Genomic DNA, 21,142 nt, shown 5'->3' on the forward strand with positions numbered 1-21,142 from the left:
TCACATCTCTAATCATCACCTCACTTTATGGCCCTCTGCTTTTTGCTGGTTAGTAAACATCAGCATGAAAGAGAAACAGATGAGCAAGCTGCTTTATCGCACTGCATAGGACTTCAGCTGCGTCATGTTTTGTAAAGAAAACCACACATTAACCTGGTTTTTGCAACCATCCTCTAAAACCCAGCAAGCAGAAGACCTGATACCGGAACATTTAACTCAGGTGGATTAGCCACAAGGTAAAACTCAACTACTTAGAAAGTAGAAAATGTTGCATTTCAAATTAAGACTTCGACATTAAAGATTTTAATTTAAAAGCTTTCGCAGCTGTTTTCTTCAAATAAGTCAAAATTCTAATGTGGTTTAAGTTCAGAATTCAACTGGCAAATGCAACTTTCACTATGTTATTGTGACAGAAAAAAAACAGAATTTTCTCCCCGTTTCTGTTAACAAAGCAAAACAAGAGTGAGCCTCTGGTCAGCAAAAGTGCTTGCTTCATGGAGAACTTGGTGGATCTGTTCACCATCTGTCATGACTCAACTGCCTTCCTCTTCCCTGTGAATCTTCTACTGTGTGTACCTGATAGGAGTCATCTAGACACAAGTCCCGCTCATCCACGTCACAGGTGTCTCCACCTCTGGCTGAGGTCACGCCTAGTTCACACTGTCTTTCCTTCACAGAGCTGAGACAGCACTGCTTCTGTGCAACACTGGAACACACACACACACACACAGCGAGTATTTTAGCACTTTCTTGTGCTTCATATTACTCCATACGTTAAAAGTAAATTCTTCGTTATGCATATTAATGTCAACTATATAAATAATGGAGACATAAACAAGTTAGTAAAAGTGTTTCTGAGGTCACAGGTGCTGTCCTCATAGACTTCTATACATCCAGATGGCTTTTTGTAAAAAAGGAGTTGCAAAAAGCGGCTTTACTTTTCAGACATCTTTTATGACCGTCTGATGTTACACAGAAGAAAAACAGTGTGCTCCATATAACCCAAGCAGCAACTCCTTATACGTTTTTATTTCTGTTCTTTGCTGTGAAAGAAACATCATCCACGATGAATTTAGTGATGGTCAATCCTGTGGCTCTGATGTTAACAGGTTAATCCTATCCCCAGCCCTTCCTGACAGTATAAGTGAAAGACGTAGCTTCCACGTATCTGTGGTTGTTTAATGGGAAACTCGTTCCTGACAAGTTAACGGGTTCACTCACTTTTTTGGGCTCAAGAAAGTCCATTTGATTGACAAATGAACGTGTGGTGGTTTCATAGGTAGATATGTCTCTTTCTTGTCAGATGTGTTTATAGATAGAGAATGTGGAAAAGCTCATCTCAACACTTCAAACTGATGACAGCGGTCACAGTAGCTCACTATTTTTATCATTTCGTTATTTGTCTGTGATAAATCAGTTAAATCAGCTATGATGGTATTCTGATATAGTTTATATAAGACAGCGTGCAGTGGTTACAATGTTATCAACATTCAACTGCAGTATATTCAAAACGTCTAAATTATAAAGGTAATAAAGATCATTTTTGCACTAAAATGTATTTTCTATGGGGCAGTGTAGGAAATGGCAGCAGTGAGAGTTCAATTATCCTGACTGTAACTCATACTTTGCATGATGTGCAGCACGATGAGTAAGTAGTTCATGTGTACAGTTAGTGTGCAGCAGCTACCACAAAGAACACTTGTATAACTAAAATTCATGCTCTCATGTTACTTACCTGCAAACAGAGACGTTGTCATTAGTGAGCAGAGGCATGTTCTTGCAGTGACCATTTTCAGAGGCCCATTTCTGGCCAGCAGTGCAGCAGGTCTGCAGCAGGTCTTCAGAGGACACACCTGGATCTGCAGACAGCAGACATGCAGGTATGCATATGTCAGCACACACATGACTGATGGAATAAAAACTGTTCAGCAGTGTTCAGCAGTACTCTACATGTGTGCACGCTGTATGGAGCAGACAGAAGCCCAAAGAGAACAGTGAAAACGTTAAGCTGTCTGACAGAAACATTTAGTAGACTGCAGCAGCCCTCGACGGTGCCTTAAAGATTTCTCCAGCTGACTAAAGAGGTACAAAACAGTAGTGCATTTTATTACTGGATTTTTTTCCCTTTTTGATCAGGTCTTGAATAACCTACTCAGCTATACGGCACAGTTTTTAAAAGCTGAATGAGAGTCCTTTGGTAGGGTTGTGAATATATACAGGACTCCGGGCAGTGTGCCAGAAGATGATGAGATTTTCTTTGCCAATAGTATATTTTTCCCTGACTGCTATTATAGTAAAAACTAACAAAAACACTATTTGAGAAGGTAGTACAAGAAAATCCATAAAGTATTTTAAGGAAAAGATTTGAAAGCAATTTCACTCTTTTGTGTCATTTTGATGCAAATATTTCCAAAAGGTTTCATCAGTCTGTGCCTTTCAGAAACAAACAGGTAAAAGGACTGACCACTGTGTGATAAACTGCATAGACACGTAGAGAAAGATGCTTTAAAATACATTTTTGGAACTTTTTTCAAAATACCATCAACGACAGACCTAGATTTGAAAGAAATCTCTGTACACGTGACACAAAACCATAGAGAAAATTAAACTTTGTAAACTGTGGATGTCTGGTTGATGCCTCTGATGTTTGTTGCAACACCTCGTCAGTGATCAGTGGATCTACACATGTTAAAACCTTTCCAAGATAAAAATATTTCTGAACCAAATCCAGAAAAACTCCCACCTTCTGTGAGCTCATTAAAGTGGCGAGGCATCTGGCTTTAGAAGCCAGCATCTGTGATGGTTTGGGGGTATTTAGAGGATATGCCATGGGTAACGTGCATATCTAAGAAGTCTCCATTAATACTAGCTAATATGTCCGAGTTTTTGAGCACCGCATGCTGTCATCCTACTTTCTCTGGGGAGGCTATGGTTGTTTTGGCAAGACAGAGTTAAACCAAGTTCTGAAGAATCGTCTTCTCTGCTTGGCTTCTCCCTCTTTTGGAGAGTCCATTTTTGGATTTGTGCCACATCTATGATTTGCCACTTTTAAACCAGAGGTTTTCTAATTAAAGTGTCTCTGACTGGAGTTAATAAAATCAAATAAACAGATAAAAGTGAGGGCCACGAGCTTGTAGTTCTCTGTGTTTGGGAGTGAGGATCAGAGATGTTCTCTCACGCAGAGCTGATTCCCATTGAGGATGGCATGATGGCTCTGTAAATTAAATCAGTTGCAATCCTTAACTGGCCATTTTAGTCATTCAGTGAGGGAATACCAAAATAAAATCCCAGTAATGGCTCCTCTTTAAAACCGTCTCAATTGCCATCCATTTAGTCAGAGGAAAAAAAATGTCATAATTTTAATGCCATCAACTGAAGGAAACGAGCATAGAATGCATTTGAAACCAGGAACCAATTAAATCCCCACAACTGAATGAATGCATTTCATATTTCTAAACTTCACAGCAACAAATTACTATCGATGCTCAAAAGAGGGAGAAAAAAAAAGCTCAATTTGTTGCTTCCATTCAGCTGATTGCAAGCAAAGATTGTCCACATCAAGAGGATCCCGATTTGGCAGCCACTGATCAATGGCCATCTCTGCCACACCGCAAGCTCCCAACAGAGACTTCAATGCCCCCCTCTACCACCACCTCCCTCCGGTGTAACAGCAAGCCTGGCTGCTCTGTGCGAAGCTTAGTTGGGGGATGTACACACCATGAGACAAACTGCTGTTGCTGCCTGGCACTGTAGAGAGCCAAGAGCTCGTCAGCCTCACCATCGCCTCCACGTCAGTCCCCAAAACCGTCTCACCCTGCTGCTTTTATCCACATATTAGCATGAATGCTCAAGCACACACACACACACACACACACACACACACACACACACACACACACACACACACACACACACACACACACACACACAGACATCAAACTTCACTCAGTGCCCTTTGAAGAAAAGCCACTGACAAAGAGCTTTTGTTTTTCAACTCAATAAACCTTCTTTGGCTTATTTACAGCACACAACATTTGCATACTCTTCACACTCAGGCCGCTGTGAAATGAAGCTTTGTTTTATAACTTTGAAGACAGGAATATAATTTGTCAACAACAGCAAAAATACATTTACAAAAATCAGCAGTAAAAACAAAAGAATTTTAATAACGTTCATACTTTTCTATGCACAAAAGCATGTAGGCATTAAAAATGAGTGCGTCACACACACACACACACACACACACACACACACACACACACACACACACACACACACAGCTAATTACATTTCACTGTCTGGATTTATGCTGAAACATGAAGCTTATTTCTCGTAATTAAAACCAGCTACATCAGAGAATTGGCTCCACAGAGTCAAATATAGCAGTTTGATAAGATTTAGCCATTTCCTGCATGCATGTAATATCCACCATATTCACCTCAAACCATAATTGGTCTGAAACTGTGCTAATCCCATTCTGCACGCTTGTACATTCGTATAGAAAAAAAAGAAAAGAAATAGTTCCCGAGAACACAGAAAAATAGTCGAGCTTCACTCTGAAATTCTATTTGAATTCACTCGCCTGCATTCAGCTTCATCCCAGTCCAACATCTTTTGATAAAGAACTTTTATAGCAAAAACTTACTGTGCATAATTTATAAGTATTGACATTAGAAAACAGCATTAACTTGTAGGATGCTTAAAAGTAAAAATGGCTTCTCATTTTTCCCCCAAAACATTGTCATTGTTAAATCTGTGAGATTTTACTGTCAAATGCACAGTTTTAGAAGACATTTTAGAAGACATTTGTCTTCTAAAATCTGTTAAATCTGTTTATTGTTTTGTTTGTTTGTTTTTTTCAAAAATCTCTGTCTTCATTGGGCACCTACTTAAACTGCTGTGTAGGCTACATGACAGTATTTCCATGGCCGTGCTCTTACTCTACTACTGACAAACAAAATAGTTGATTTACTGAAATAACTGAATAATTAATTCATGGCTTAAATAAGTTATGAAGCAGAAACAGTGGCTGCTAGCATAATAAATTACACATTCACTTTACAAGTGAACGACCCCATGTTTGATTCTAGGCGGAGACACAAAGAGAATGCTGTGTAAAAATCAGCCAATTAAAACATGTGGAACCACCAGCTGTTGCGATGCTTTGTAAATAAGGAAACAACAAAAAGAATCTTTTTTTTTTCATTAAGCGAAAATGTTACAAAAACATCAAAATAATGGTGCGATTTTCTTAAATGTGACAATTCTGGGTTTCTGTCAGTGTATTACAAGCCCTGTGGCTAGCCTGGCCCACATTTGCACCCACTGTATTTAAGCACATGTGGAAGGTATTCAAAGAAGGACATCAGTGACATCAACCTTTGATTAGTCAAGTCCTGTTGTGAAGTTTCAAGTTGAGCATTTTGGCTCTGACTGAGACACTCTGGGACACAAAATGCTCTTAGGCGTGTATCTTGCCAATAATTAATGAAAGAACACGCTGTTTATAGCTTTTAAGTCTGTAAATCATTGAAGTCCAAAGGTTATTTCCCCATAGATTTCCATACACTCACACTCTTACACTCAGCTTTCTTCACCACGATGGACCAGTACAGCATCTGAACCACTGCAGCCGTGGCCCCAATCCTGTCAGTGTCTCGCTCCCTTCTCCTCACTCATAAACAAGACCCCGAGACTCTTAAACTTCTTCTTCACTTCAGTTGGGTACTCCACCCTTTCCTGGCTGAGTATCATGGCCTCAGATGTGGTGGTGATATTCTCATTCCAGCCACAATCGGCAGTGAACTGGTCCAGTGAGAGCTGGAGGCCACCAACTGAATTACATCAGCGGGCCTCGGACCGGTACTGGTCCGTGAGTCATTTGATACCGGGCCACGAGAGTTGAGGCTCAGGTGTGAAATGTATGGTTTTCAGGGTTTTATTGGTTTTCAGCGTTATTTTGTTATCGTTTTTATCGTTAACTCGGTTTTCCTGGGTCTTTTCACGTGTGTTATGAATAAATCTTCTTTTTTTCGGTACCGGTACTAGTTTTATTTTGTTGTATTTATCCGCGACACCTTAAAGGCCGGTCCGTGGCGCAAAAAATGTTGGGGACCGCTGAATTACATCATCCGCAAAATGTAGAGATGAAATCCTGAGGCCACAAAGGTGGAGGCCTTCCCACTGCATGGCTATGCCTAGAAATTCTGTCCACACTGTTAAAAGGATTGGCGACAGTAATTCAGAACAACACTTCACAGCAGTTGTACAGGGACTAAAGGGCTCATAACAGTGGGCCAGATTATATCTTTCAGCAGGCCTGGGAATCTCTATGTGTTTCCTTGGATAAGCTGAAGGAGGTTGGATGTGAGGAAGAAGATGGATGATGGACTGATGGATAGATGTTCCCTGCCTCATTTAAGAATTTTAAGAATATTTTTTCATGTAATATTTCTGGATTATGTATGATATACAGCGTATAGACATGCAAAAAACATTATCCAAACCTGACTTTGTATACAGACATTCATTGGGGCAAGTGGAAAGCAGCATAATGTCTCACTGTTATCAAAAATATGTTCCAAGAGTTCCTGCCAAAAGCCAAATATGATTTTCAGATGCAGGGTCAGATGGAACTTAACAGTTAAGAGTAGCCTTCTAATTAGAAGGTAAGCACATATATTTATAGCTTGAAACCACACTTCTGTCAGTACCTTTTGTTGAAATAGTCAGAGCAGCTGCTGAGATGGCAGTGCTGCCTTGCCTATCAAACCAGCTGGTCATGTAGCAGATGGACTGAAAATAAGAGACATCCGTCCACCTAAGGACATCCCATGGGGTTTGTCTGGACAGATTAGCCCAGGCTCACACAGCTCACCCATCATTACTTTGTCTGGCCAAACACAGACCTTACCACCCACCCACTGAGACACAAGTGAACCCATCTGCACCACCTGAAAACAAATGACAACAACCAGTGATCGCGTGATGTCATGAGTGTCTGCTGCTTATAATGTGTCAGGAGTTTGGATGGTCTAGGACAGGGGTCGGCAACCTGCGGGTGGTTTGGGAAAATAAGTTAGAAGTATTTAGCTGAAGTGTATTTTATTTGTGTTTAGTTCTTTTTTTAACTTGTAGTTCTAAATTGGAAGATTATTGTGATATTGAAATATAAAACTAAGATTATATTTTATTATTTTTCATCGCTCAAAATAAGCGTCACACTCCCGGAAGCCGGTGTACCCGCCGAAACGCCGTGCATTTATCGAGACTTTCAACCCCAGGTAGGGCAGTTATGGATCTTCGGATCCACATTATGTCAGCAGCTCCACCGTGAATGATGTTAAAAACAAACACCGGTCACGCCTCACAGACGACAGCTTACAGTCCTGCGTAAAGTCACTTCGTACAGCCCCGATTTGCAGACGCTGTGCGCAGAGGTTCAGGAGCAGAAGTCCCATTGTAAACATACCACGACAGACCCGACGATGTTTCCATGAACATGCTTTTGAACATCTCTTTATTGACCACTTTTCACACAGGGTTGCTGTACGCATACAGCCGGCTGTAGCTTTTCAGCTCACAGCCCGAGTCCGACACATATCAACACAACAGCAGAGACTTTAAGGCAGCGAGGCGTGATTGCCCGCTCAGGTGCGTCCGACTCCCCTGCAGCGGCACTGCAGACCACGTCCCGCCACACACATTAACCAGGTAAAATACATATTTAGGCAGAATTTTGCAAATATCTATTTTTTTTTTTAGCAGCATAGTGCTTTTTTCCTGCAAGTGATGAGCCCAGAGCCTTGACACCAAACACTATTTGTATTTTGCCGCTAAAAGAAATCACATCAACATAAGTAGTCTAACTTATTTTCAGTATATATTTTTTTAATTCTAAAAATATTGTACATACTGTAAGTGCATGCACTGGATATGGCTTAAAGGTGCATTAATTTATATTATGTGAAAGGGTAGTAGCAAACCAAATAACATTCAAATCAGCAGAACTCACTTTCTCATCGCGTCTTTAATCATTGTTGATTGTCGTAAAGAAGAACTTCACACAAATCCAGCTCAAATGCTCGGGTTTCTTAATAGTTGCAACTGAACGATTTAGAAAAAACTTGTTACCTGTACATAAAACATAAACATAACATCATCTTCTAAAAGTATCACTAGTTGAATTTAGGAATTTATGGCTGTGTTTCTGTCCAATTATAAGTCCTAATATTTACTCAGTTTGAAGCTCCATGTTGGTCTCCACCAACCTCAGAGAACTATGTATGGTGTTTCAGCTGCTAAATGCTCCTGTTTGTTTATCAACCAAACACCACTGTTTGCACCCTTTGATACTCAGCAGCTGGTGTTGAATCAGGCTACTGAACATTTTTCAGCTACCTGTTTGATAAACTAAAATGGGAAAGTTGTGCGATTGTAAAACAAAAACAAAGTAGTGAAAGGTGCTAAATCCTGTCATTAAGTAAACTAGTTACTGGTTACTGGCGATCTTTGCCTTCATTTCAGAAAGAGGCAGATGAATCTATTGATGCCGTAACCCCGTTCCATGCACCGCCCGCTAACACTACGCTCTGCATAAAGGCAACATGCTAGTTGCTTTGATGAAACTCTAATATTTCACATAATATTACCACATATTGTGCATTTATACCAATATATGGAACCATTATGTTTATTATTGACAATCTTAGTTTTTCAAGGTTAAACATTGAAATTTCTCTCTTTTGTTACACTTGCACTTCTCTCCCGTAAGATCAGTCTACTTTCTTTCTGATACGCAGATCTAGAGTCCAGAGTTAAAGGTGAATGTGGGGCAATATAAAGAATGTGAATAATAGAATAAATATTTAATAAAAGCTGCCATGCTTACCAAGTGCACAGTACATTTCTCTTAATAACGCTATAATAAATATTTGATTTACTGCCTAGAATGTTTAAGTAGCTTAAATGAACAGTGGCCTTCACTGACCAGGCACCACTGAAGTGCTTAATCCAATACAATATAGTGATTTCAGAATCACATTAAGCCCTGAATGTTTAGCAAAGCCTAGAATCTTCTTAATTGTTCATCATGTATGACATTTATGTTTTCCACTAAAAGTACCTTTATAGCCAGAACATGCAAGAGGAAACTAGCCCCTGCCTGCAGACTTCTCTTAAGCCCTACCACAGACGATATTGGGAACATCAGCAGCGTTTTACTGGGAGTAGTTTGTCAAGTCTGGGCAACTTTTTAAATACATTTTTTATGGGAAAAGTTGGGCTATATTCTACTAAAACAACCCCCCTCTCATCCTAGTATGCCTATGCCAGACAGACGTTTAGTTCAGTAAGTCAGACTAGCATGCATTGATGGATAACTGATAATAACACCAGTTTTGGAACCAACTCTGTGATAAAATACTTCAGTAAAACCCGAGAAAAAGGAAAAAGCTCCACGTGTTCAAAAAATGTCAGCATTTCATTCTCTACATTTTAATTTTCAGCTTCCTGTGGGAGGAAGACACCGCAGCCAAAGATCACACCTGTCAACCATTTCAAACCATTTTTTTGGCAGACAAGCCACTTTTCAATTTCAGCTCAAGAAACAGGTGTGGATTTACATGACTCATTCCGTTTGTGCGTCTTGTGGAAATTGCCAGTAAAGTTGGCGCATTATAGATGAATTGCTGCATCTCTTCAAGGTTATGCGATCAAAGGCCATGACCAACAGTCTAAGACAACCTAAGACATTATTGTGGTCAATGTATGGGTTGTTGAATTTCCCAACAAACATCATGTGAGGTTTTAACATGACCACAGTGATACCAATATCATCCTCATTTCTTCTTGGCCTTTCTTCCCACTCAGCTTTACAGGGTCTCATCTGCAAAGCAGAAACTGCTGAGTTCAAAGGCCTATCCTTACACTGAGTCAGAGCTGCGGTTTGACAAAAATTGAAAACAAAAGCCCCATACAGTACTGTGCTGCTCTGCCTTCCTCGGAGGCAAAGCTAGAAATTCTCTGGGTTTATCCCCAGCTGCTTCATGAGAATTAACTTCTGCTGTTTTCCTCTGAGTATGAGACAGCAGGCATCTTTAAATCCAAATTCAATGTTCCAAATTTGACCTAAAAGTGTAATTCACTGCCATCTTTGCAGGTCTACATCAAACAGACACAGATGTAATAAACTGCTGCAATACAACACCAGTGTGGTGCATAAGCTCTAAAGCTATCCACAGCAAATGTCCGTAATGAGTAATTTCCTTTATAATCTGGTACATTCACATTCTGTCAGTGTGCATTATTCTCAATGGTGTTTGCATCACGAAGGCTCATTTTGTTGGGAATCCCACAGCAGCAACAGTCTGGATGAGCTATGGCCTTGAAAACAAGAGTTTGAGAGAGATGCACAGATTGGCCACAAAATGCAAACTTCTCTATCAGATTGTCTCTCACATCTGTCAGTCACAGCAATCCCAAAGTGGAAGGTTTTGATAGTGGCTGAAAATGTAAATATTAACATGGTATGTTAAGTTTGTTGTGTGAGATCATTCTCACTATGTGCTGCTTACCGGGCATTAAACTGTACAACCAGGTGGAAAACACAATGAAACATTTAGCAGCTAAAATTCGATTCAGTTCAGTTTTATTTATATAGCACCACTTCAGAAAATCAGTCACCTCAAGGTGTTTTACATGTAATGTCACCATATCAGTAACACTACTCCTATGAGCAAGCACTTGGCAAAAATGGGAAGGAAAAAGTCCATTTTAACAGGAAGAAAACTCCCTCGCGTAACTAAGGAAGGGTTCAGGGTCACCTGACCCAATCCCAATTATAAGCTTTGACAAAAGGGAATCTTAAAAGTAGAGATTAATTATGGCGTTCCACAGGGTTCTGTGCCTGAACCAATTCTACTTACATTATACATGTTTCCATTAGTCAGTATCATTTGAAGGCATGGTATACATTTTCATTGCTGTGCAGATGATATCCAGGTTAATTAAATGAAGCCAGATGAAACGGACCAATTTATTGTGTCATCTTGAAATCTTGAAGTCCCCCAGGCTTACTGCTCATTAAATCTGAAGATTTAACATTCAGCCTTTTATATTTAAAATGATACAGAGTGCTATAACAGAGTTTATCCATATGTGCTTATAGTAAATCATCTTTATTCTTAATCAAAGATATAAATCTAATTAATATGTTGAATAAGAAATGCAGTTTGAGTAATAAAAATTATTCTAATCTCTAGATTTTGTGTGTGTAGACATGATCCAGCTTCGACCTGGGCAGATTAGTGTCTGTGTGTAGCTGCAGGAATCTGTCACCAACCCAGAGAATCATGAGCGAGTCCCCATCGGCTCCGTCTAAGCACTGGGTAAAACTCATAGGAGTTGATTCAGACTTCCTGTATTAAGGTGCTGGTTTCACAGATCAATATTCTTAAAGACTTAAAAGCCTGAATGACCTCTAATTTCCTGCTTCTAAATTCAAATAAAACTGAAGTGATTGTATTCTGCCCTAATCTCAGAAACATGGGTTCCAATGAGACACTTACTCTGGATGGCCTTACCTTGGCCTCCAGTTCTGTGGAACCACAACACCCTCTCTACTTAAAACTCTCCTAAGAATCAGACTTAAAACTTTACATTTTGAAAAAATTCCTAATCAGGGATTTATCGCATGACCCTGAACCCTCAGTTATGCTGGAATAGACCTAGGCCAGGGGTGGGCAACTCCAGGCCTCGAGGGCCGGTGTCCCTGCAGGTTTTAGATGTGTCCTTAAGCCAACACAGCTGATTTAAATGACTAAATTAGCTCCTCAACATGTCCTGCAGTTCTCCAGAGGCCTGGTAACGAACTAATCATGTGATTCAGGTGTGTTGACCCAAGGTGAGATCTAAAACCTGCAGGACACCGGCCCTCGAGGCCTGGAATTGCCCACCCCTGACCTAGGCTGATGGGAACTTCTCATAATATTGTTCTTTCTTCATCCTCCATGTGTTTATACCCCACACCGAATTTAATCAGTTATTATTCATCTCTGGCTCCCTTCCACAGCGTATCTTTGTCCTGTCTCCCTTCCTTCAGCAGATGGCTGCCCCTCCCTGAGTTTTTCCTTACCAAAGTTGCCAAGGGCTTGTTCAGAGGGGGTTGTCTGATTGTCTGGGTTTTTGATGTATTATTGAAGGGTCTACAACTTACAATATAAAGCACCTTGAGGTGACTATGTCATGGTCCTGGGCCATGTGGGCCCAGTATTCTTAGTTTTCATGTATTTTTGTATTTTGTTCCTTATTTAGGCCATGTTTTCTGAGTTGCCCTGTTGTGTTGTTCCCTAAGTGTTTTCCCTTCATGGCTCTCTCCCCCCTGTGTGCCCTCTATGTATTTATGAGCCCTCGTCTCCCTTTGTGGTTGTTTCATGTTTCCCCAGCCTGTTACGTCTGTGTTTCCCCGTGCTCTCTCTCCTCCTGTCTGAACCTCTGTGCCTGTACATGTCATGTTCAGTTCACCCTGCCCTGTCTCATTATGATTATCAGTGTCACCTGTGTTCCCCGTGTGTGCCCACTTTCCTCGTTTACCCTCGGTGTATTTCTGTCTGAGTCTCCCTCTGTTCGGCGTCGTGTTCTCCCTCATGTTGTGTGGATCTCCCTGTGTCTCTCTGCGTATGTTAGTTTACTTTTCCCAGTTTAGTTTTGTATTTCCTATGTTCTGCCATTCCAGCATTAAAGCTGTGATTTTGAGTTCATCCCCGTGTCTGTGAGTTTTGCTATTGGGTCCTTCTCCTGCCTGCCACACACGTATCATGACAGAAGAACACGACCACAACATGGACCCAGCAGTTCACAACCCCTCCGCGGACCTCCAGTACGATCTGACCATGTCAGACCCAGCGGACAGTCCGGACGAGATTGGGGAGGAGCTGCAACGGCTCTGCCGGCTCATGACGCGCATCTGTGGGTGCACGGACCCCAGAGTGGTGTCCACCGGGTTGGCGGCCATTGACGCAATCCTCCAGCAAGCGCCACAGCTCCGGCGGTTTCCCCAGCTTTTTGAGGCGTTCGACTCTCTGGCCCCCCTGAAGGAGGAGCTTCGCGCCCGCACGCTGGCCCAGAGGGTGTTAAACGCCGCCTCCGCACCTACGACTCCGACCCGCAAACGGTTGTCGTTGCCGCTGCCTCGCGAGCCGGAGGCAGTCGGAGTAGGGACTCTGAGGCTCACCGCTGCACCGCCATCAACTCACAGTTCGTCTCCGCCACTGTCAAACTACATAGCCCAGCGCACCGAGATGGTGGAGGCCACAGATTTCGACGACGATGAGCGACAGCAGGTATTGCTAGCCTTACGGGAGGACGAGCTTCGTTGGAAGCCCTGGCTCATTTCAGAGGAGGAACTCACACCTGTTGCACCGCCTCGGACCAGCCGCTCGCCCTCCCCACACTGCTCAGACTTTACTTCGCCTGCCTCTTTTCTGGCAAGGATGTGGGCGGACGACGAGGAGATCGCCGCCACATCACCCTCTGCTTCGGTGACTCCAGCATCCATCGTACACACTTCCAGAAAGAACCGGCGTCAGCGCCGCCGTCGCGCACTGCTACGTCCTGTCTCGCCCTCCACGAAGCGTCCCGCGGACGCTGTGGGGGTCCTGGACGTCGATCACGAGGGGCAGCAGCACGCCGCAGGCGCACAGCTAGTGGAAGAGTTCGGGAGGGAGCCGTGGCTCGCTCCTGATCATGACGAGCGCTCTTTCCGGGGGACTCGACTGGCTCTTGGGGGTCCCCGGAGTTGCCAGGGACTTCCACCGCTCACCCCGCCCGCTTCCACGGATAAAAAGAAGCGGCACTCTCGCCACCGGCACCCTGAGCCTGCCATTTCTCGGACAGTTTTTTCTGAGCCTGCTCCTTTTCCTGCTCGTGTTTCTCCTCCCAGGTCAGTTCAGTTAGCTCCCTCGCAGCCGCCCTCAGTTCAGTTAGCTCCCTCGCAGCCGCCCTCAGTTCAGTTAGCTCCCTCGCAGCCGCCCTCAGTTCAGTTAGCTCCCTCGCAGCCGCCCTCAGTTCAGTTAGCTCCCTCGCAGCCGCCCTCAGTTCAGTTAGCTCCCTCGCAGCCGCCCTCAGTTCAGTTAGCTCCCTCGCAGCCGCCCTCAGTTCAGTTAGCTCCCTCGCAGCCGCCCTCAGTTCAGTTAGCTCCCTCGCAGCCCTTCACAGCTCAGTCGGCTACCCTCCTGGAAGCCCCCGCTGCCTGGTATTTTCAGCATCGGCATCTTTTCCCGTCAAGATTTATCGCTAAATCATTCGATCCTCCCTTAAGAGAGAGACTGCATCCTCGCTGCCTTCACCCCAGTACACCAGTGTCACCTGGGTCTCCAGTGTCACCCCCAGTTCAGTCTCCAGTAGCTCCAGTGTCACCCCCGGTGCAGGCCCCAGTAGCTCCAGTGCCGCCTGTAGCGCAGGCCCCAGTAGCTCCAGTGCCGCCTGTAGCGCAGGCCCCAGTAGCTCCAGTGCCGCCTGTAGCGCAGGCCCCAGTAGCTCCAGTGCCGCCTGTAGCGCAGGCCCCAGTAGCTCCAGTGCCGCCTGTAGCGCAGGCCCCAGTAGCTCCAGTGCCGCCTGTAGCGCAGGCCCCAGTAGCTCCAGTGCCGCCTGTAGCGCAGGCCCCAGTAGCTCCAGTGCCGCCTGTAGCGCAGGCCCCAGTAGCTCCAGTGCCGCCTGTAGCGCAGGCCCCAGTAGCTCCAGTGCCGCCTGTAGCGCAGGCCCCAGTAGCTCCAGTGCCGCCTGTAGCGCAGGCCCCAGTAGCTCCAGTGCCGCCTGTAGCGCAGGCCCCAGTAGCTCCAGTGCCGCCTGTAGCGCAGGCCCCAGTAGCTCCAGTAGCCCAGTCCCCGATAGCAGTACGGTCCGCTGGTCAGCTTAACATCCAGCCAGGGGTCTCAAATCTCTCTGGCTCTGCATCAGCTCCTGCTGGGAGCTCGGATGAGCTCATCCAGGACTCCGCGGCTCCCACGCCGCCATCTACCTCGTCAGCTGGGGGTTCAGGAGAACCGCACCAGCCTCATGCCGCGTCAGCTGGAGGGTCCGAGGGGCCCGTTCAGCCTCCTGTCTCCGCTGGAGGGTCCGAGGGGCCCGTTCAGCCTCCTGTCTCCGCTGGAGGGTCCGAGGGGCCCGTTCAGCCTCCTGTCTCCGCTGGAGGGTCCGAGGGGCCCGTCCAGCCTCATGCCTCGTCAGCTGGAGGGTCCGAGGGGCCCGTCCAGCCTCATGCCTCGTCAGCTGGAGGGTCCGAGGGGCCCGTTCAGCCTCCTGTCTCCGCTGGAGGGTCCGAGGGGCCCGTTCAGCCTCCTGTCTCCGCTGGAGGGTCCGAGGGGCCCGTTCAGCCTCCTGTCTCCGCTGGAGGGTCCGAGGGGCCCGTTCAGCCTCACGCCGCATCAGCTGGAGGGCCCGAGGAGCCTGTCCAGCCACCACCTGCGACCGCCTCGTCGTCGCCTGGTCCGGCTGCATCTGCCTGTGCTTCTGCTACGCCTGGGCCAGCCTCTGCCTGTGCTTCTGCTACGCCTGGGCCAGCCTCTGCCTGTGCTTCTGCTACGCCTGGGCCAGCCTCTGCCTGTGCTTCTGCTACGCCTGGGCCAGCCTCTGCCTGTGCTTCTGCTACGCCTGGGCCAGCCTCTGCCTGTGCTTCTGCTACGCCTGGGCCAGCCTCTGCCTGTGCTTCTGCTACGCCTGGGCCAGCCTCTGAGTCTTCGTCCTCGTCCGCCGCAGCCTCAGAGCCTTCGTCCGCCGCAGCCTCAGAGCCTTCGTCCGCCGCAGCCCCAGAGCCTTCGTCCGCCGCAGCCTCAGAGCCTTCGTCCGCCGCAGCCTCAGAGCCTTCGTCCGCCGCAGCCTCAGAGCCTTCGTCCGCCGCAGCCTCAGCCTGTGCTTCGCCTGGTCCCGCCTCGACTGGTCCTGTGCCCACCGGGCCTCGGCCAGTACGCCTGACACTGGAGAGCCGCCGCCGCTGCCTTCCGCGCGGCCGGCCCCCTGAACTGCTCCGTCGTCTCCTTCGCCGCCGCCGCTGCCTTCCGCGCGGCCGGCCCCCTGAACTGCTCCGTCGTCTCCTTCGCCGCCGCCGCTGCCTTCCGCGCGGCCGGCCCCCTGAACTGCTCCGTCGTCTCCTTCGCCGCCGCCGCTGCCTTCCGCGCGGCCGGCCTCCTGAACTGTTCCGTCGTCTCCTTCGCCGCCGCCGCTGCCTTCCGCGCGGCCGGCCTCCGGACCAGCTCTGCCACCTGTGCCACCTGCCTGGTCGGCCCCCCGACCGTGTGACCCGTGAACTCTGGTGCCTGTGGGCTCTGGGTCGGCCCCCTGAACTTTATTTTGACTATGGTCATGTGCTCCCGTGTTTTCTGTTGTTTATTTTGTTTCCCGTTCTGGTCCCTCCGTCCTGGTCCCCCGCCTCCCGCCCTGGGTGGGTTGTTTTCTGTTTTTGTTTCTCGGGTTTGGGCTGTCGGGAGCCAGCCCTTTAGGGGGGGGTGGTGTCATGGTCCTGGGCCATGTGGGCCCAGTATTCTTAGTTTTCATGTATTTTTGTATTTTGTTCCTTATTTAGGCCATGTTTTCTGAGTTGCCCTGTTGTGTTGTTCCCTAAGTGTTTTCCCTTCATGGCTCTCTCCCCCCTGTGTGCCCTCTATGTATTTATGAGCCCTCGTCTCCCTTTGTGGTTGTTTCATGTTTCCCCAGCCTGTTACGTCTGTGTTTCCCCGTGCTCTCTCTCCTCCTGTCTGAACCTCTGTGCCTGTACATGTCATGTTCAGTTCACCCTGCCCTGTCTCATTATGATTATCAGTGTCACCTGTGTTCCCCGTGTGTGCCCACTTTCCTCGTTTACCCTCGGTGTATTTCTGTCTGAGTCTCCCTCTGTTCGGCGTCGTGTTCTCCCTCATGTTGTGTGGATCTCCCTGTGTCTCTCTGCGTATGTTAGTTTACTTTTCCCAGTTTAGTTTTGTATTTCCTATGTTCTGCCATTCCAGCATTAAAGCTGTGATTTTGAGTTCATCCCCGTGTCTGTGAGTTTTGCTATTGGGTCCTTCTCCTGCCTGCCACACACGTATCATGACAGACTATTGTGGTGGTTTGGAGCTTGATAAATAAATTGAACTGAAATTACTTGCCACTTAAAAAATGCTTGTCCCCTTATGCTCGCTCCTCTTCTATAGCACTAGCTACAGTCCTGTAAAATTATCCAAAGTATTGCAGTAGTCACTGGCAAATGCTAGAGATCCAGCCAGGCTCACAGCCTCCCCACATGAGCAAAGGAATCACAATGAACAAAAGAACCACAAGCAACATAATTAAAGCGCTCATAATGTATTTACAACAACAGTGGTCAATTTTTCCCCATAGTCAAATGCTCAGTCTTTATATCAGGATGTTTACAACAGTTCTCAGAGTAGAAGGAAGAAAAGTTAAATCTGGCCACTTTGTGGTCCTTGAATTTACTTGGGGGAGAACTCTCTTGCTAAGACAGGATATTGGATAACAAGTTTATGCCAGCACTCCGATGTCATACTCTTATTCCAAAACAGGCATAATGGATGCTCGAAGGCTGCCCAGGAGTTCATCATGGTGAGGGAAAGTCTTCAGAATGTAAGATATGAGCAAGCAAAAGCCTAACAAACTGTGGACTTCATACAAGCTCTCGAGGGCTGACTTGTAGCAACAGGCACTAAACAGACTGGTCACTTCCTGATGTGAGGTGCCTTGGTAAGACTGTGCTTTTTAAATAGTTTTTAATTGGTTAATTTGGAGGTGCTCACCTCGTGTGATGCAAGTGTGGTTTCCATTATGAAAAGGCAACCAGGACAGTATAATGTGCTACTTTTCATTCAGCTCGCTGTTTCATGTTTTCATTGTGAACCAATATTTGTGGCCTAGTTTGCTGCAAAAATAACAATCTTCTGTTTCCCCAATTACCCCTCCTCCTCATCAAGAGGTAGCAAAGATTTGAATGCACTCAACAGTAGATCCAAGCATTTGTTGACTCTGTCTCATGACAAAGTCCTAAAGCACAAACAAATGCAGTCTTCTGGATGATTAGCTGCTTGATGCCCCACTTTAGTTCTGGCAGGTCGCAAAGAAAGTGCACTGACTAGAGTGGTAACAAAAGCAAACTAAGCCATCTTTCTAAATTCAGATAAGAAGAAGGAAGCCACTTCTATATCATTATCTACTTTTTACTTAAAGGATTTACTTCCTGCCAATGAGGCTTCACAAGCAAAATTGCCCCAATATCCACTGAGAACAAAGCGAGCGAGAGCATGTTGAGAGACGGAAAGCTTTCACAGATCCACTCAAGATATGTAAAAGAAAGCCATCAAGCAGATATGCAAGAGGGTAACAAGAGATGTGAATCAATATCATCCACTATTTACAACATCTATGCCAGATGCTGAATGCAGACATCTTAAGAGGCATCTTCAGTTATTGGGAATAAGAAAAGATTAAAAGAAATCTGTCGCTGATATTTAGAGCTGAGCTTTGTTCCCCTCTGATTGGACGCTGGACTGTCCAATCAGAGGCGACGCTGCAGGACGCACTCGGTGACGTAGACTGGGATGTATTCCAGGATACTTCCGTAAACATTGACGAGTTCGCGGACACAGCGATTAGCTTCATTGGAATGCTAGTGGATACCATCATCCCCTCGGCTACAATCCGGATTTTTCCCAACCAAAAACCTTGGGTTGACTCTACTGTCAGGAGAGCTCTCAAAGCACGGACCACTGCCTATAAAAATGGGCTCACATCGGGTGATATGACCAGCTACAAAGCAGCTTCTTATGGTTTAAGGAAGACTGTGAAAGCGGCTAAGAGGCGCTATAAGGACAATGTGGAGTCGCATTTCCAACACGGTGACTCCCGACGTATATGGGACGGGCTACGAAAAATCACAGATTATAAACCCAGCACTGTGAGATGTATGAAACCAGAATTAGCTGACGACCTCAATGCCTTTTTTGCGCGTTTCGAGGTGCCTGCTGTGGCAGCAATTCAGAGCTCCGCACCTGCCCCCGCTGCTGAACCAGCACCATTGATACTCTCTGAGCATGATGTGAGGAGAGCTCTGAGGGCAACAAACTGCAGGAAGGCAGCGGGACCAGATAGCATACCGGGACGTGTGCTAAGAGTATGTGCAGATCAGCTGACCACAGTTTTCACTAGCATCTTCAATGCCTCTCTGGCTCAGCAGGTAGTCCCCACCTGCTTTAAAACATCAGTGATTGTTCCGATCCCGAAGAACACCCGCCCAGCCAGCCTAAATGATTATCGCCCAGTAGCCCTAACATCTGTAGTGATGAAGTGTTTTGAGAGGCTCATGAAACCCTTCATCAGTTCCCTCCTTCCTCCCGACTTCGACTCACTGCAGTTTGCATACCGGACAAACAGATCTACCGGAGATGCTGTAGCACAGGTCCTGCATACCACACTGAGCCATCTAGATGAGGGATGTGGGAACTATGTGAGAATGCTGTTTATAGACTACAGCTCAGCGTTCAACACCATAGTGCCCCACACCCTCTCGGGTAAGCTCCAAGATCTGGGATTCAGTACATCTTTGTGCAGGTGGATTTATAGCTTCCTGACCACGAGACCACAGTCAGTGAGAATAGGGGATGTGTACTCCCATACACTCTCATTGAACATAGGGGCCCCCCAGGGATGTGTACTGAGCCCCCTTCTCTACTCCCTCTACACCGCGGACTGCACGGCCAGACACCCCACTAATTCCATTGTGAAGTTTGCTGACGACACAGTGGTGGTGGGACTCATCTCTGGGAACGACGAGACGGCCTACCAGAGTGAGGTGGATGGACTAGCAAAGTGGTGTGAGGCAAATCACCTCTCCATGAACATCAGTAAAACAAAGGAGATGGTGATTGATTTTAGGAGACAGAGAGGCGAGAAAACTCACACCCCAATTCAGATCTATGGAACCCCTGTGGAGAGAGTCTCCAACTTCAAATACCTCGGTGTCCACATCAACGAGGACCTCACTTGGAGTACACACACGGACTTCCTCATTAGTAAAGGCAGACAGCGCCTCTATCACCTGAGGCGTCTAAAGAGGTTTAAGATCTCCAAGAATATACAGAGGAGATTCTACACTGGTGTCATTGAGAGCATCCTGTGCAACAACATCATGGTGTGGTACGGGAACTGCACAGTACAGCAACAGAAAGCCCTGCAGAGGGTTGTGCGCACAGCTGAACGCACTATGGGAACATCTCTACCAGCACTGCAGGACATCTATGCTGAAAGGTGCAGATCCAGGGCCATCAGGATCATTAGGGATTCTAGCCATCCCGCCCACAAACTGTTCAGGCCACTGAGGTCAGGGAAGCGCCTCTGTAGCCTGAAAACAAGAACAGAAAGGTTCAGGAGGAGTTTTTACCCACAAACTGTGAGACTCCTCAACCAAAACACAAACCGGACAACATGATGGACAATCTCACACACAGTACATAATTTGCACTTTATCTTTCTTCTCTGAACCTTATCCGTACCTTATTATATACATCTGTACTATGTAAATATGTATATTTTTATAGTCTTCTCATTCAAATCATTACAGTGCAATATCTTGCACGTCATGGATATATATTTATAAGCACAAACATATGGACTTTTACATTGTTTTTTTATATATTTTTTTACTTTTAACTTTTGTTTCTTTTCCTTTTTTTCTTAGCTTATGTAAAATCCTTTTTAGCATGTTTGCACAGTCGGGGGGAGTACTTTTTTAGCCAGAAAAAACATTTCACTGTATGTTGTACCAGCTATAACTACATGTGACAAATAAATAAAGAATTGAATTGAATTGAATTGAATTGAAAAACAACAGCAGAGCAAAAGGAAACGAATGAAATGCGCGTCCTTTTGCGTATCCTTACATTGTGCTCTGTTGCTATGCCATGATGTGGGCCACTATGTAAATATTGGAACAGCCATAACACCAGTATTCTACAAAGTAAAATATTTAGTGGACAGTATTCCCAGATAGTCATCTGTGCAGTCTGTGTTTAGCTGGAGAGAATGGAGTATTGTTTTGGTGATTGGGGTCATACAGTAGGTCGGGCAGCAGTGGTTAGGGGAAGCGGACCTTCATAACAGCAGT

General features: G+C 45.8%; 1 protein-coding gene across 3 annotated transcripts in view; it reads right to left on the reverse strand.

Annotated features, from left to right (window-relative positions):
- Positions 1 to 21,142, reverse strand: part of fbln2 (fibulin 2) — a 76,162-nt gene that overhangs the window by 30,776 nt on the left and 24,244 nt on the right. For all 3 annotated transcript variants that reach the window (XM_080890820.1, XM_080890818.1, XM_080890819.1), the window contains exons 3-4: positions 1,736 to 1,859; positions 577 to 706 (exon numbers count right to left, since the gene is read on the reverse strand). In XM_080890820.1, coding sequence (XP_080746946.1) covers positions 577 to 706; positions 1,736 to 1,859 — 254 coding nt within the window. The remainder of the gene's footprint in view (positions 1 to 576; positions 707 to 1,735; positions 1,860 to 21,142) is intronic.

This window comes from Rhamphochromis sp. 'chilingali', assembly GCF_963969265.1.
Source record: "Rhamphochromis sp. 'chilingali' genome assembly, chromosome: 9".
Taxonomy (NCBI): domain Eukaryota; kingdom Metazoa; phylum Chordata; class Actinopteri; order Cichliformes; family Cichlidae; genus Rhamphochromis; species Rhamphochromis sp. 'chilingali'.